Source organism: Syngnathus leptorhynchus, chromosome 2 (genome assembly GCF_054491065.1).
Source record: "Syngnathus leptorhynchus isolate UIUO chromosome 2, UIUO_Slep, whole genome shotgun sequence".
NCBI classification, from domain to species: domain Eukaryota; kingdom Metazoa; phylum Chordata; class Actinopteri; order Syngnathiformes; family Syngnathidae; genus Syngnathus; species Syngnathus leptorhynchus.
This window is the reverse complement of record NC_141196.1, coordinates 4,748,001-4,763,432: the sequence shown is the minus strand read 5'-3', so window position 1 is coordinate 4,763,432 and position 15,432 is coordinate 4,748,001. Positions and strand designations below refer to the sequence as shown.

The 15,432-nt window shown below is 42.7% G+C and overlaps 2 protein-coding genes and 1 non-coding gene across 3 annotated transcripts; all 3 read right to left on the bottom strand.

Moving 5' to 3' along the window:
* Window positions 1–3,374: 3,374 nt before the first annotated feature.
* Window positions 3,375–7,841, bottom strand: LOC147060241 (eukaryotic initiation factor 4A-I). The gene is made up of 11 exons (XM_085937460.1): window positions 7,698–7,841; window positions 6,552–6,594; window positions 6,337–6,469; window positions 6,095–6,234; window positions 5,844–6,012; window positions 5,181–5,290; window positions 4,946–5,089; window positions 4,739–4,876; window positions 4,567–4,656; window positions 4,143–4,222; window positions 3,375–4,069 (listed from the first exon to the last, which is right to left on the bottom strand). Exons 1-11 carry the CDS (start codon window positions 7,718–7,720, stop codon window positions 3,925–3,927), a joined length of 1,215 nt encoding a protein of 404 aa, XP_085793586.1. The 5' UTR covers window positions 7,721–7,841; the 3' UTR covers window positions 3,375–3,924.
* LOC147060242 (small nucleolar RNA SNORD10) lies at window positions 5,389–5,529 on the bottom strand. The gene has a single exon (XR_015065587.1). It is a non-coding gene; the product is annotated as a small nucleolar RNA SNORD10 (small nucleolar RNA).
* Window positions 7,842–8,456: 615 nt separating the features above from the next.
* Window positions 8,457–15,144, bottom strand: senp3b (SUMO specific peptidase 3b). Its single transcript, XM_085937446.1, has 12 exons — window positions 14,787–15,144; window positions 13,747–13,872; window positions 12,719–13,378; window positions 12,387–12,500; window positions 12,176–12,287; window positions 11,927–12,074; window positions 11,116–11,163; window positions 10,941–11,018; window positions 10,737–10,874; window positions 10,498–10,581; window positions 10,345–10,395; window positions 8,457–9,474 (listed from the first exon to the last, which is right to left on the bottom strand). The coding sequence occupies exons 2-12, from the start codon at window positions 13,832–13,834 to the stop codon at window positions 9,364–9,366; spliced, it is 1,632 nt and encodes a 543-aa protein (XP_085793572.1). The 5' UTR covers window positions 13,835–13,872; window positions 14,787–15,144; the 3' UTR covers window positions 8,457–9,363.
* Between the last annotated feature and the right edge of the window lie 288 nt (window positions 15,145–15,432).

The window sequence follows — 15,432 nt, the reverse complement described above, 5'->3', positions numbered from 1 at the left end:
ACTAGCTTTTCTTTGAATTGGAAAACAGGATCCACAGACTGGGTAGCAAGGGAAGGCGGAAAGGAAAAATCACCAAAAAGCAGACAGGGGAGTACAAATATTTTCTTCCAAGGACTGAAAAATCAAAGAAATTTCATTGTATAAGCAGTGGCACCTTGAGATACAATCACACTGCTGACGTTTTGCTTTGACTTGTGACCAGAAAATTGAGGTATGAGTTGGTGTATGGTGAGTCAACTCAAATTAAGAAGACAATTACAAGCTGTCTTAAGAATGCTGCTATCTTAATGCTGACACATAATTGAAAAGGCTATTGAGGGGACTAAAGCAACTAATATTTCACAAATGGAGCTGCAACACATGTCGACAGACAATACTCAAGCACACAATATTCTACAACTAGGACTATTCGTTATCCTCTGCTATTAAAATACCTTAAGAACTTAGATAGGAAATTCAAATGAGACTAAACTACCCAATATCGAATGCATTTAATTATTATACTGTAGAGACAAAAATAACAACTGCCATCAAGAATTCCCATAAATACGACATAAAATGCAATGAAATAAAATGCATACACAAATAAAAGCTTAAATGGACATTTGATAGGTAACATTAACCTCCAACATCATTGGACCAGCCAGGACACCACTAGTTATGTTTGTACTATTATGACTTTTCAGGAAGTCTTCAGAGTACTTTTCTGCCCCCTAGAGGCTCAACTTTACAGTATGCAGGAAAAACAAACAGATAAAACCAATCAAAGAAATTCGAAATGTTATTGCTCCTCCAAAAGTGGATGCTGCGTCACACGACTTGCTTTTGCATTAATAGCATGACTCCTGACTCCCATGTGACGGAACTCACCGGATGGTTGGGAGGGGTCACTAGTGTGCGGTGTTGATGGAAAGGAGGGGAAATGTGAAGGAACAGAAATTAAGTGGGGATGAAATCAATAAGTAAGGATGGCCGCGATGATGGAGGCCGAAATGGAGGAGGGATGAAAAGGATGAAGGGATGGATGAGGAAGGGGGAGCAGCGGTGTGTGTATGTGTGTGTGTGTGTGGGTGTGGGGGGGGGGGGTGATTTGGGGGTGACAGGCCTCCCTGAATAGGCCTCTATTCTCCCCTCTGCTGGCTCCTCTTCTCATGCAAAGCAGGCCCCCGTTCAGCCTCCCAGCCATCCGTCACACAACAGAAAGAGCCTGGCAGACCCTTTACGAGCCTCCCACTCCGCATAATCCCCCCACCCAGCACCCAACAGGGGGTGACAGGGGTGTGTGTGATGGGCCAGTAGGGGGGATGGGTGTGCATGGGGCGTAGCCTTGAAAGAAGGAGAAGAAGAAGGGGCCACCTAGAACGACAGCACATTTCGCTCTGCGCTTACCAATACATGTAGGAAATTGTGGCATTCATAATGACATTCAAATTAAGTGAAATTACTCACCATTCCACATGGCAGGTCATAGCATGGTCGGCCAAATGTCGACAGTGGAAAGTAGTAGACGTTAAAGTAATTGCCGTGTAAAACGAAGGAAAAGTACTCATCACTCCACGTAGTTTGACGGAATGCTAATTGGCGAAATGCTCAATATATATATCTATATATCTATATAGATATAAATATAAAAGTACAATTAAAGGTGAAGTCAATGCCCAAATCTTCTTTCCAATATGTTGCAGTACCACTAGTCTAAAAACAGTATTCTAATTAATATTGTGTTTGCAGAATATGAATTAAGCAGAGGACTGAGCAATTGTCATTTTAAGTGGATGGCAAGTGGCAAAATGGCTTCCCCGGGAGGTGGATGAAAAGAGGTCGATTTTTGTCATTCATAATCTGCAAACTTTACATCATATTAATCATCACACTGTGTTTAGACTAGTGGGGCAGCACACATTAAACGACTCCTGCCTGCACAATAAGACCAACCAAAAAAGTAAAACTACTCATTTGATGTTGTCTGACACAGTTGTCCATGTTTGCAATAACGATTAAGTCCTTCCAATTGTTACAAAATAGTAAAATAGTTTAATTTGGCATCATTCGTTTTCACATTTCATGTCATTTTGTGTAAATATAATGCGTATGAAGATTGTAGAATTAGATAAAACTACTCGGCATTCACGTTGATGTTGATTGTATGGGGAATTATCGCCCCCTTTTGGAGTTTGTTCACATCTGCAGAAGAATGAGGAGCCACCGAATAAACCCGACCGATTGTACTGCATTACACTTGCAGGCATTTTTTTTCCGCCAAATATAACAGTAAACAATTTTGATAATTTTGTGAACTTTGACGGTGTTGACAAAAATATAGTTCTTTCTCACTTGTAAGTCATTTTAATGAAGAGGGAACAGTAGCCCCCTCGAGTGGTGAAATTAATATCGTTTAAAATGGCTCCTCCTAAAACAGGGTTCAGCTCGGTCGTAACTTTATTCAGTTTACACTATGTGTTGACGTCGCCCTGCTGTACAAGGGATTACAAATGTTACCTCGGTGGCGTATGTAAATGTTTCGTCGATTGCAGTGTTTCTTGCGAAACAATAGTCAGCGTCACAGACTCCTCCACGACTCCAAAAGTCAAACATTAATTCGAGGCGTGGTGGTTACGAAGACGGAAGCGGGAAGTGTCCTCGTTGACTGCCGATAGGCCAAGGTGCAGGAGTCGCGACATTCCCTATTTCGGTATGGGAAATCTGCCACCAACTTTTAAGATTAGACATTTTATTTATTTTTACACTCAAACTCAACAAGGCAGATTACACTGTTATAAAGGAGATACTTTTATTATTTTTTAAAGCCCATTAAAAATAAATACTATACAGAATCCAATGTAGAAAATTTTGATACACTGTTTCTGTCTCAAAAAGGTTAACATTTATTTTTCTTTTCCAAAACGAAAAAAAAACACCATACACCTCCAAACAAAAGACAGGTTTTAAGAATAAGGAGGCTGTGGAATCTCTGAACTGCAAGTTTGGTCCTTAAAGAACAGCAAACACCCCAAACCACCCACCCACCGGGCACAAATTTTGTTGAGGTAGATCACACAAAGTGGCCACCATCCGAATAGAAAATAAATGCAACCTTTAAAATACACAAACTACAAAGAGAAGTGGGCAGTTGAGAGGAGGGAGGCAGTCTTAACTATAATACACTAAGACCCCAACCCCGCCAAAACCCATCATGAACCAAACTCACCGTAAAATTCTATAGGCAGCCGTCCTCCACTCAATGATCATAAAAGGGACATATAAGGATGCTGATGGATAAACTTGTAAAATGCAATAAAAAGCTCATCTTTCAAATTTTTTTGGGGTTGCTCCAAAGTATGAAACAGCATTTAAGAGTCTCCAAACGGTCAAAGTTGATTTTACTATGCAGGTCTTTTTATTGAACATGCCCTGTCTAAGTCTAAGCCCCCAATGAGCTGGATTCAAGTTAAGTACATCGGAGGTCTCCTTAACACTGTTTGCGTTACACCAAATTTTCCAAAGGATGGCCTCTAGGATGCTACTTTAGGTTAGCGTTTAGTTCTTGTTCTGGGATGCTGTCACTAAGGTTGTGCTTTTTTTTTGGGCAAGGGAGAAGGGAGTTTCCGAGGATAAAAACGTCATGTCGATGCAGGTTAGCACAAGAACGGACCCCCCCTCAAAAACAAAAAAAAATAAATGCTGGAATGTCCACATTAAATTTCAGTGAGATTACGGTGCAAACAGTGTTAAGCAGGTTGAGTCAAAAAGTAATTTGGGAGCAGGGAAGGAATCAAGGCTGCAAAGTCTTCCTTCCACGGTGGGAAACGGTCAAGTCCACCAATTTGAAAATGTCACCAAGTTTTTTTTTTTTTTTTTCCCTCATTAAAACTGTAGATGTGGGGAGGAGGAGAAACAAGGCTGGCTGGATTTTGCTCGCTCTTTTTAGAAAAGATCAGCCACATTCATTGGCATCTCCTCGATGGTGGTGTTGTAGAACGTCTCGATGTCCCGCAGGATACGCTTGTCTTCATGGGTTACCATGTTGATGGCGACTCCCTTTCTGCCAAAACGACCGCCACGACCAATCCTGACAGTGGCAAAGGGGGGTGGTTAGGTGGGCCATTGGCATGTCATTTTTGGATGACCACAGCACGACTTACCTGTGGATGTAGTTTTCCCTGTTGGTCGGAAGGTCGTAGTTGATGACGAGAGAGACCTGTTGCACATCGATGCCACGAGCCTGAGGAGGCACGGGGGTTACTTGTTACACCGGGATATTGTCATTATTCGTCATGTGAACGGCACACGGGAAATGTGGTATGCTCTTTAGTTGTCGAGCAGGGATAAGAACCCAGCAACAGTGGAGTGCATACGGCAATTTCTCTACCAAGGAATTTTCACTCCTTCACCAACACCACAGTTGGAAGGAAAGGGTATCCTGGACATCCCCCCAGCCCCACCCTCAAGTTGTGAACATCATTCAATTAATTGAGGCAGAGGCAATACAATACAGAGAGGAATAAAAGTGAGGCACTTTTAAAGGATGACACGAACTTGTACATCAGAAAAAAATGAAGCACCTACCAGCAGGTCAGTGGTGATGAGGACTCTACTGGAGCCCGAGCGGAACTCCCTCATGATCAAGTCGCGCTCTTTCTGGTCCATGTCACCATGCTGCAACACAACAACGCCATTTTAACTCCAAGGAGCAACATGAGCGAGTGACCGGTCGGTATGAAGGCGGAGGAGGCGTTACCATGGCTGAAACGGTGAAGTCCCTGGACTGCATCTTCTCAGTGAGCCAGTCCACTTTCCTCCTTGTGTTGATAAAAATGACGGCCTGGGTGATGGTCAGGGTCTCGTACAGATCGCACAGTGTGTCCAACTTCCACTCCTGGAATGGTCACCAGCAATTACCAGGGAGCCTCCTTACCTTACCCCCATGCCCAGCCCTCACACAAACCTCCTTCTCCACATTGACATAGAACTGGCGAATACCCTCAAGGGTCAGCTCCTCTTTTTTGACCAGGATGCGAATAGGCTCGCGCATGAATTTCTTCGTGACCTCCAACACGTCAGCCGGCATGGTGGCTGAAAGTAGGACAACCTAACAAACGAAAAAAAGCAGCATTTGTTTAATAAACAGAAAAGCAACCCCGGGAGCATGTTTCACAAACAAAGCCCTGAGGAACTCTGACCTGGATGGTCTCATTCAGTTTCCGGAAGATCTCGTAGATCTGATCCTTGAAGCCTCGGCTAAGCATCTCGTCAGCCTCATCCAGAACAAACATTTTGATGGTTTTAGGAGCTTCAGAATGAGAGAAAAAATTAATTTAGTTCAACTACACACAGGCGACAAGAAGACCACACAGCGCCCAGTAGGTGGGTTTACAGATAACTGCAAGCTGTATTCAGAAGTGTGAGTATGATCATATCTCTGGATCCTTGGCGGGTAGCAAACTTTGGCCGGCAAAACGTCAGCCAGAGTCACAACACACCACAGAGCTTCCAGAGTCAGTTGACACGCATGGTTTTCATCATTATACAGCAATTTGTTCATGTTGCTCTATTCCTCACAAAGAGCCATGTTGATGTTTAGGGTAAGTGACATTTATCTACAATATGTAGCAGAATACAGCCCTCAAACACAAGGGACCACTTTCCAAATCCAGGGCCAATAAACAGAAGCTACCCATCTGAGAATAAAATAATTCATTTTTTGATGCATCCAGCATTTAGCAAAAACGTCATCCTTGAAGAAATGTAAAAGCGAGGCATCTTTTTAACAAAGTGCCTAACTGTTTCAAATGGAAAGTTTTTTTTAATTTAACAAATGGTGTGCTAGAACAAAGCCAACTCACCGATGTTCCTGCGGTTCAACATGTCAAAGACACGGCCGGGGGTCCCCACCACAATGTGAGGGGCTTCGGCCTGCAGCTTTTGGGCCTCATTGCGGATGTTGGTTCCGCCGATACAAGCATGGCAAGAGGCGCCCATGTAGTCACCCAGAGACAGCACCACTTTCTGGATCTGATTCAAAGCACAGAGAGGGAGGACATACTTGTAACAAGTCAACTTACATGCATGCATGCGTAACCAAAAAAGGCCTTACCTGTTGAGCCAGCTCCCTTGTGGGGGCCAAGACCAAAGCCTGGGTGCCTTTCAGCGCCACATCAATCTGCTGGAGGATAGAAATTGCAAAAGTGGCAGTCTTTCCAGTGCCAGACTGGGCCTGGGCAATCACATCATAACCTGAAATGCAACAAGGAACAGAAGATTGCAGTTCGTTGTTCTACCCAACTTTTCTTATAAAAACATTATCGGACAAATGGGTAAAGAAAAAAAAACACTCACCCTTGATACAAGGAAGAATAGCTCTCTGTTGGATGGCAGACGGCTTCTCGAAACCATAGGCATAAATTCCTCGGAGCAACTCTTCACGCAGATTCATATCATCAAAACTGTCCACGATTTCGTTCCAGTTACTCTGCAGAGGTGTGTGTGTGTAAGGTCAACGTTACTGGTCCAAATTGATGTTTGAACCACCTGATACTGAAGTGGAAACTTACCTCAATGATGCCTTCCGGCTCCATACCTTCAGGCCCATTGTCTCTGTGGATGAACAACAACTTTTATTTCACTTTACTCTTTTTTTTTCTCCCCAAAAGGTGCATCTCTTTTCACGTGTAATCAACAATTTAGTATCGAGCAACTGAGCAAGTCCCACACGTCCATTCAAACAAGTCCGCCATTTTAGCTTCTCCCGTTCAAGATGGTGGTGGCTACACGATCGATAAAAGATGCTACGAAAATAAACCACGACCTTACTGAATGCGATTAAATCACCAACATAACAGTTTAATTTGCACAACTCAGCCCTGTATGTCGCGTTGAGTTTTTCAAAGAACTATGAAAGCTAACTCTTTTTAGCATCGCGGCGCTAACTTTTCTTCACCGCAGCCGCGTTTTTTCGTGGGGTATCAAGCATCACCACCGATGCTACAGAGTTAACCATTACAAGAAAAGATACAATACGCCCACTCAAAGGCAGCAAAGTGTAATTTTCCTCACGATCGGGGGGATGCGGCCTACTCTTCCGGCATTGTTACCACAGGCGTATCCGCCACCAACATGTGCCAATCTCACCTAGCAAAAAAAGCCTACAAAGCTCCTTGCATCACATTTGGCCTCAGAGTCAACGAGCGAAGATAAACATGTGGCATTGTAGTACATATTTTCTGATTAAACTGCTCACAACGTAACGTTGGTTGAGAATTCAATAGCTTTTTTTTTCTTTTTTTTAACACGAGGCCTACCTACCGCTTTCACAGGCAGTCACATGCTACACCACCCGGCGACATTAGCTCGAGGCTAAGCGTTAACCCAACCCAAATATGTGGTAAAATCACTCGAAAAGAAACATCTAACCAAAAATACAATCGGATTTTTTTTTTTTTTTACAAAATTAGACAAGATAGCCTAAAACGATAGATTGAACGGCAATAACGAAAACCGGCACATTTCGTGAGGAATAGCTTGCATTTCCACGTAATAGGCCCGAACACAAACTCATAATCATGTTCCGTTTAACAAAATAATTATATGTACACTACTGTATAAATGCGTATATATAGAGAAATAATGATGGCAAATATAGAGGAAAATCCACTCCGGTAAGTTTCTGTAACTCGTTTGGTCGCACAAACACTCCTTACCTATCATCGTTGTTTGCCGACATTATTACAAAGAAAGAAACTACGGCGAAATTTTCTTATATACGTCGACGGTACAACCAAGCGTTCTCATTGCAACGAGTCGCCGTCATTTACAAGTAGTCCCGCCTACAGTGGCCTTTGATTGGTCCAAATGTACGTCAACGTTAAATGGGTGGGCCAAAACCCCAATGAACATCACTTCCGCTTTGAGAGGGGTTTAAAAAAATAGCCAATCTTTCTCCGCGTTAAAGATCGATTTGTAGTCTTATTCCCGAAATGGCGCAAATCATCATCTTTTACGGTCTTTAATACAATGATGTTTTCATTCAGTCACAGTTTTGTAGAGTGTATTAGAGCACAGGCCGTCCATTTGTGAACATTTCAGCAGATCCAGATGATACGATTTCCGAATTATTCCCTGCTTTAATGCAGTCCCCAATTAGAGTATCAAAGACAGTTATTATCCGAATTGATTTTCCGTTCATTCCAGGATTTTTATGTCTGTTTTTCTGGTCCTGTGTCAATAAGCTAACTTTCCAGGCTGCAGACAAAACTGCTATTCATTGTTCCTTTTACTCTTTCACCCAAATGTGCTTCCAGAAGTACAACTAACAGAAACTGTTGAGCATTGACCAGTGCTGAAAAACAATCATTATCATTCCCATTGACCAACCTGTGGTGTAAACGACAGGTCAGTTTTTCTTGGGTCACACTTGCATAAATTCTCTATCGTGTGTATCTTCCTTAAAGTTCCACATAAAATGGTGCATCCCAGTGTTGCACAATAAATACATGGAAATGAAATGCTTTTTTCATTTTTATAACTCTATTTGTGTTCAACTAAACCACACATGTCCATACACACACAGTAGTTTGTATTTGTTTCCTTCCACTACAGACACAAATATCCATAGGCCAACTTATTTTTTAATTCTTTCTAGCAACCATTATGCATTGTAGAAGATATATAAAACAGTCAAATCAGTTGAATCACAACTTTTAGGAGAGGACAGCAGGGGCTAAAAGTATTTTTTTTTTTAAAATAGGAAAAAAAAAAAAAAGGTTACGGAGAATAATTTGCTTGATTGAGAAAAAAAAATAGCCAATTTACTCTTGTCCCCTCCAGACAAAAATAAAGTACTCCTCCCGTATTAACAGTTGTCGAAGCATAGCAATATATTTTCCGACATGAACGCATGTATATAAAAAAAAACAAGAAAAAAAACCAGATAAATGCAAAGTAAATTATCTCAGTAAAGGACACGTCACGTGGCAAAGAAAAAAAAATGTTGGCGACAGTTGCTGCCCTGTCAGCACAGGGCTGGGGAACCTTTTGAACAAAATTTATATTTGAGAAAAAGTAAGACAGAAGTCTGTCATATGTGAGGCCTTAAACGCTTGGAGGTCGGGGCTTTTGCCCGATCATCACAACTGGGATGAGAATGAACCATTGGTCATTTTGTACACTCAGACATCATTTAGCAAAGAAAGTGAGAACTTTTGGAACCTTTGGGCTTATCTACACGTGTAGCTTCCACTGAAGAACCCACAAGAGTTGGGATGATCGACGATGGATGAGGTGTTTGCTGAGAGTGTTCTGTCTTGGGCGCCCCCCCCACCGTGCTCCATCTCTCTGCGTTTGATGTGGTTTCGGTGGGGGTGGGGGTCACAGGGTGAGCTTACAGTGACACAGTTCTTTGTACATTTGCCTCCGCAGGCGAGGCATGTCCTGCTGACCGAAGCTGAACGGCTGCCCCAGGGCCAGACACTTGCAGTACTGTACAGTTAAGGAAAGAGAAAACGGACAAATGGTCAGTCGGGCTCGGTTAACTACCAGCCTCTGAACGCTCGGTAGCGCTGATGCTTTTTCAGCCTGCCGGAGACTCTGAATTCTTACATTTACAGTGGTACCTTGACTTAGGAGCTTCAGATATTCCAGGAAGTGAATTAAAAAAAGCAGAGCAGATGCACTTTCAGCTATTTCAACCACAGGTCAAACACTTCAATACAAAAGCAAAATACTCGCAAGGACCATGAAGAAGACAAAAATATGATTGTACGGTCAAGGTACCACTGTATCTAAAATTTAAAAAAAATGTTTTACTTTAGTAACAACTGTGAATCAAAGCAACAGCCTTGTTTGTTTAAACCATTCCGACTTCGACCCAACAAATATTTTCAGCACCCCAAAAAAATCTGGTATAAATTCTCTGTATGATTGTGGATGACTGATTTGTGTTCCAAAGGGTCATTCACCTGGCCGATGGTTAAGCGGCCAATCTTTACTTGGGAAGAGAAATCAGCGCATTGCTCTGAGCAGACAGTACTTCTTTGGGTCCAGATTTGGGAGATGATTTGCATCTCAAAACCAAGAGACTGAGAGCAACTATAAAATCTTTGAAAGACGTGTGAAAGAAATTGTTTTAGTTGAATACAAAACTCTCTAAATGAGAGGAGAAGAATTGAGTCATCAACTATTGGCACCTGCTGAATGTATGGGTTATGGCCACCGGCACAAAGTAAATACCATGCTTTCTTTGAATAAACACCTCACTTTTTCCCAATCAATCGATCGAACAATCCAATAAATAAATGAATGAATGAATGAATAAATCAATAAATGACAAACACTCCATAACAGACTTACCTGTAACACAAACGCCCCGCAGTCGCTGTCATTGTTCTGCCGGCCCACTTTCTGAAACACACAATTCCACGCAGTCTCAGTAACACAGCGGAGCAACTGAAGCGCCACATGAACAAGTCAGTTGCAAATATAAAAGATGGCTGTGTGTCTCACCATTTTGAAAAAGCCTTTCCAACCGGTCAAAAACTCTTGCTGGTCTTTTTTGATGGCCTCCGCTTGCAGATACTTATAAATGTGCTGGGGGAAGGGGGAAAAAAAAAAGTACACAGACAGATTCGGGGTCAGGCAGCGTGAGTGAGGGTTTCATGTGCAAAACATAATTAGATACATTATATTGCAGTTCACAACATAACAGAGGCAGCAAACGATAATCATCGGCTTTTCTGCACCACCTTGGGACAACGTCTGTTGAGGGTCCGCTGGGAGTCAAAGTAGATGATGGATTTCCGAGGAATGTCAACACTGACCAGCGACCAGTGGACCTCCAGGTGGATGGGTATTAACAGCAGATCCTTCTGGAAAATATCCACCTGGCAGGGAGAGAGCCGTAAATGTACACATATCTGGTTTCCGCACTTCAAAAAGCGCTCGCTTACATTTTTCGTCCACCGCTTGACTCCTTCGTAGCCTTTTGTCCTTAGCTTGTCGTAGAAAAAGCTGTTGAAAAAGTGAACCTGAAGAAAAGACAAAAACGGACCTCACCAACTGATACTGATGGAATCCTGGTAAAAAATAAAAAAAAATAAAACATTTTAATTGGTCAGCACGCACCTTCTCTGGAACCGAGTCCATGACGAGGTCGCCATACATGTTCATAATCTGAAGAAAACAAGAAAAGAACAACAATTAGAACTATCTTGCAAGACAAATCAACTACAAATGAGCAACTTTAACTGTATTAACATTGTGAAAGGTCATGTTAGGGTTATTGTTATTATTATATTTCAGCAACTAACTGTTTTTATCTGAAACAAAATCGACTCATATTCTAACTGAGCTAAATTTCATCTTTGAATTTGTCTACATGAACAACACCCTCTGGTGGCCAAAGCATGCACGCCAGAATGAGCAGCACAATGCCCATTGAACTGTCATAATACACAAGTTGGGCTTCCTTATATTTTTTCTATGCCATACTGTATACTTCCTTACATTTTCTATGACATTACGGCATGCTTATATAGTGTGTCATTAAAAAACACATGACAAAAATGGTTGGTATTTTGGGGGCACGGGAACAGATTTCCAATTTATTTCAAATGGAAAAGATGATCTGAGATGCCAAGAGAATTAAATGCTTAAGTCAAGGCAGCATGATACGGGGACTTGTCAAATTGTATTCATCCTGTGAAACGGCAGGTTCGGGTTCATTTGATCAAAATTGCTCATTTTAAAGGATTAAGTTGACCAGGTAAAGTGTAGTTGTAAAAATATAGTGCATTATTTGATCAGGCATAATAGGACTTACTGTATTAATCTTGTCAGGGTTAGCCGTATTATTATTGGGAATTGTCAGGCTTTAGGTTACCTGAATGCATTTTTGAGACTTTTCAGGCGTAGGGTTTATTGCTCGCGGTGATACCTGGTCATTGAGCCAGTTCTGTCCATAGAGCGTGCCGAGGTCATCCATGGTAAGAACGTGACGTTTGTAGTTGACTCTGAAGGTTTTGGCCAGAGCTGATCCCGAAGAACGCTGGAAGGATTGTATCAAATGTTGGACCATGGTTTTCCTAGACAGCATTCAGGTAGAGAAGAGTGGGGGGGAAAAAAAAACACAAGGTGAGATTATACAATACCAGACAACAAACCATGTTTATGAAACACGCCTAACCTGTGCGGCTGTGCAAAATTCTCACTGAAGATGTCCTGAAGCCTCTCCACAATGTCGTCTACGTGGATTGGGATCAAACTGCCATATTTCTGAAGGGATTCTTCCAGAATACCTGAGCAGCGACAAAAAAAAAAGGCACCAATCAGATTAGACTGTTGCACAATACTGTGCGACGCGAATCGGCTGCACAAAAGGGGCAATGAACGCTGACCTGTTACGCAGCTCACGTGCTCCTCGGAAAGCGTCGGCTCCGCTCGTTTGTCCTCCACTTCCCGTCTGCCTCGGTCGCCGTGTCTGTCTGGGGAGCAGCCGCTTCTCTCTGGATCTGCGCAAAGGAGATGTTAAAACATTTTCAGTTGGTCTTTGCGTGACCCCTGGTGGATTTTACGCTCGTCTTGTTTAAACTGGTACAACACGAGTGGGGATTTAAGATAGTCTCTTATTAACCACCCAAAATGTCTGACTTGAAGTACTGGCAATGATAACTGGCGCAACAGTTGTAGGCTTGACAGCAAGTTAGGTCAATTGCGTAGATTTGAATACCTCTACCAGCCTCTGTGAATCTCTCGTCGTCGCTGATATCGTCGTCAGTGTACAGCGACTGACGATAGCGTTTTGTACTCCTTTGCTTGCTGTAACAATTGTACTTCTGTCCTTTCAAGCTCCAGCGGAGGCTGAGGGAGTACACCCGCTGGGCCCGTTGCCGCCAGCTCTTCCATTGCTGGCTCAGTCGAGAGCCCAGGGCGCCGTGGAATCTCTGCCGGTGACGGGATTGGGGGCGCCGCAGTGCCAAGAATCTGTGGAGGTGGGGCTCCGACGTCTGCCTTCCCGTTCCAACCTGAGGGACCGACGCTGCCTCGTCCTCCTCCGTCCTCACGTCTTCTTCTTTCTGCAACACTCTAAAGTTTGCATGTTGGTAATGTTGGTTGGACTGGGGAGGAAGGTCTGCCACGTCCCACTCTACCACAGCCCCCTGCTCTTCATCCTCGTCTTCTATTTCTTCTTCCTCCTCCTCATCCTCCTCCCAGCAGCCTCCCTCAAACTCGTCGTCTGCGTCCTCGGCGTCAATGTGGCCCATTCTGTCCTCTTCCGCCTCATCCTCGCCGCTCCATACTCTTTCTTTCTGACCCAGGCGGAGGTGCATGGGGCTAGGGATACTGTGGTCAGACACCGGGACAATGAGGTGGTCTCCGGGAATCCCACCTACCAGTAAACAGAAGAAACATTCATAACATTTTTGATCACTTCACATTCTCATGGTCAAATTCTTATAAAAATGCCTTAAATGTAGTATCTTTAACTTTTCAGGGAAAGCACGGCATTTCTATTTATGAAATACAATCCCAAAGAGAATGGCTATGCTTGTTTGTATTAGAACAGCAATATTGCCTTCATGCTTGATACATTGTAAGATTTTTCTGGGGTGAGGTAAGCTTTTGAAACCACTCAAATAATGAATCACTTGGATATCTATCTACAGTGGCCCTTCATTGATTGGACCAGACTGTACTGGCACCTGACCACTCAAAATGAACACCTAAAACGAAAAAAAAAAAAAAAAAAAAGACCACCTCCTCCTGTGTCTTCCTGGCCCACTGCAGTCAGACCCAGATCTCCCTGCCAACGGTTCTGGGTCAGGCTACCCCCACTGTCTCGCATTATCCACGGGCACCCCGCCACCTGCGCCAGCGCGACACCTACACAGACACAAAATAATCATAAAATCAGAAAGGCAGGTAGAAAATTCCAAACAATATTCACTGTCCCTTTTTTATTTTATGCAAAGTTGATATTATTATGTCATCTTCTAAATCAAGATAAAGGAAGGAATTATCACAAGCAGCTGGCTAGAAATAAAAAAGGAAGAAAGAAGACTTAACAGAAAGGGAAAGGATGGAAAGATGACGAAAGGGGAGGATCGGGGGAAGGAAGGTATAGGGAACTAAAGAAGGATGGAATGAAAAATGGAGGGAAGCAAGGAAGGGAGGGAGGGAAGTTGATAGTAGGAAAGACTTGATTTTTGAAGGAATGATGGGAGGGTGTAAGGAAGGAAAGAGAAATGGATGGAAGGGGGGAGATAAATGAAGTGGTGATGGGGATAAATATTACATTTAACCCTACATCATTTGTTTAGATAGTAGATATTTAGTTTGACTAAAAAAAAAATCAAATCATTAATCCTATTTGTATTGCGGTTAGGATTAATCTAATTTGCCTTTGCTACCAAAAAGTTTGAAGGCCCAGTTTTCACACATTTAGAGCGAAAATCAAGACGTTTGTGCTTTAATTGGGATACAGCATAGGAACACTTCAAAATTTGTTAACGGGCTAATGTTAGCCGAGAGAAGCTTTGGTGGAAAATGAACCCGATAAAGCAATAGCGGCGGCATATGACAAAAAAAAAACAACAACATTAGAAAACGACTTTTTATCTACGCCTGCGTTCTTTTTAATTTTCTTCTTTTTTTTTGGTGCCGGCGGGTTAGCCATGTTGTCGTTGGAAACGCTTGCTAGGCTAGCTGGTTAGCATCTTGGTTTTCTTTTTAAATCGAAACGTCACATCACGTAACCCCCCGTACGGCATAACCACGCGGCACAAGTGCACGCTTACCGTTTAGTCACCAATGCTGTGTAAAAAATATCCGAAGGATGTCGAAGCGCGTCGAAAGCGCGTCTTTTTGTGTGACAAAAACAGATGCTAAGTATGATGCTAACACTTCATTGAATGAAGTCAGGTGTGGGGGGCTGTCGGGTGACTGGAGAAATCCAGCTGTCGCCTCCTCTGCCGAAAAACTTCAACGCGACGGTTTAAATTCAGCAAACAGTCGAAGAGGACAACTTTAGTGTCCGCATAACGCCAGACGTGAAGTTGGAATGTTTCATTTAGCTCCGAGAGCTAACAGATGAGAGCGGCTCTCGTCATCATGTCTTCGAGGCCGTCGCACAGCAAAAGCGTCACACAGCCGGTTCCGAGGGAAATCCCAATACAATATCAATTCCGCAATCTATATATATATATATATATAAATATATAAAACTTCATTTTATTTATTTTTTAATTAAACGAGCTGATTCTATACTGCTTTTCCGGCCTTTTTAAATAAAGTGTATTGTTGTATAAATGTGATATACAGAGCAATTTGCTGAGCAAGTCGTCGGTATCGGGCAGTCATCACGATTTGGGGGGGAAAAAATATCTACCGTGGAGAGAGAAAGCAATTTTTCAACAACAGACAATCAGGAACTTAGTTTTATAT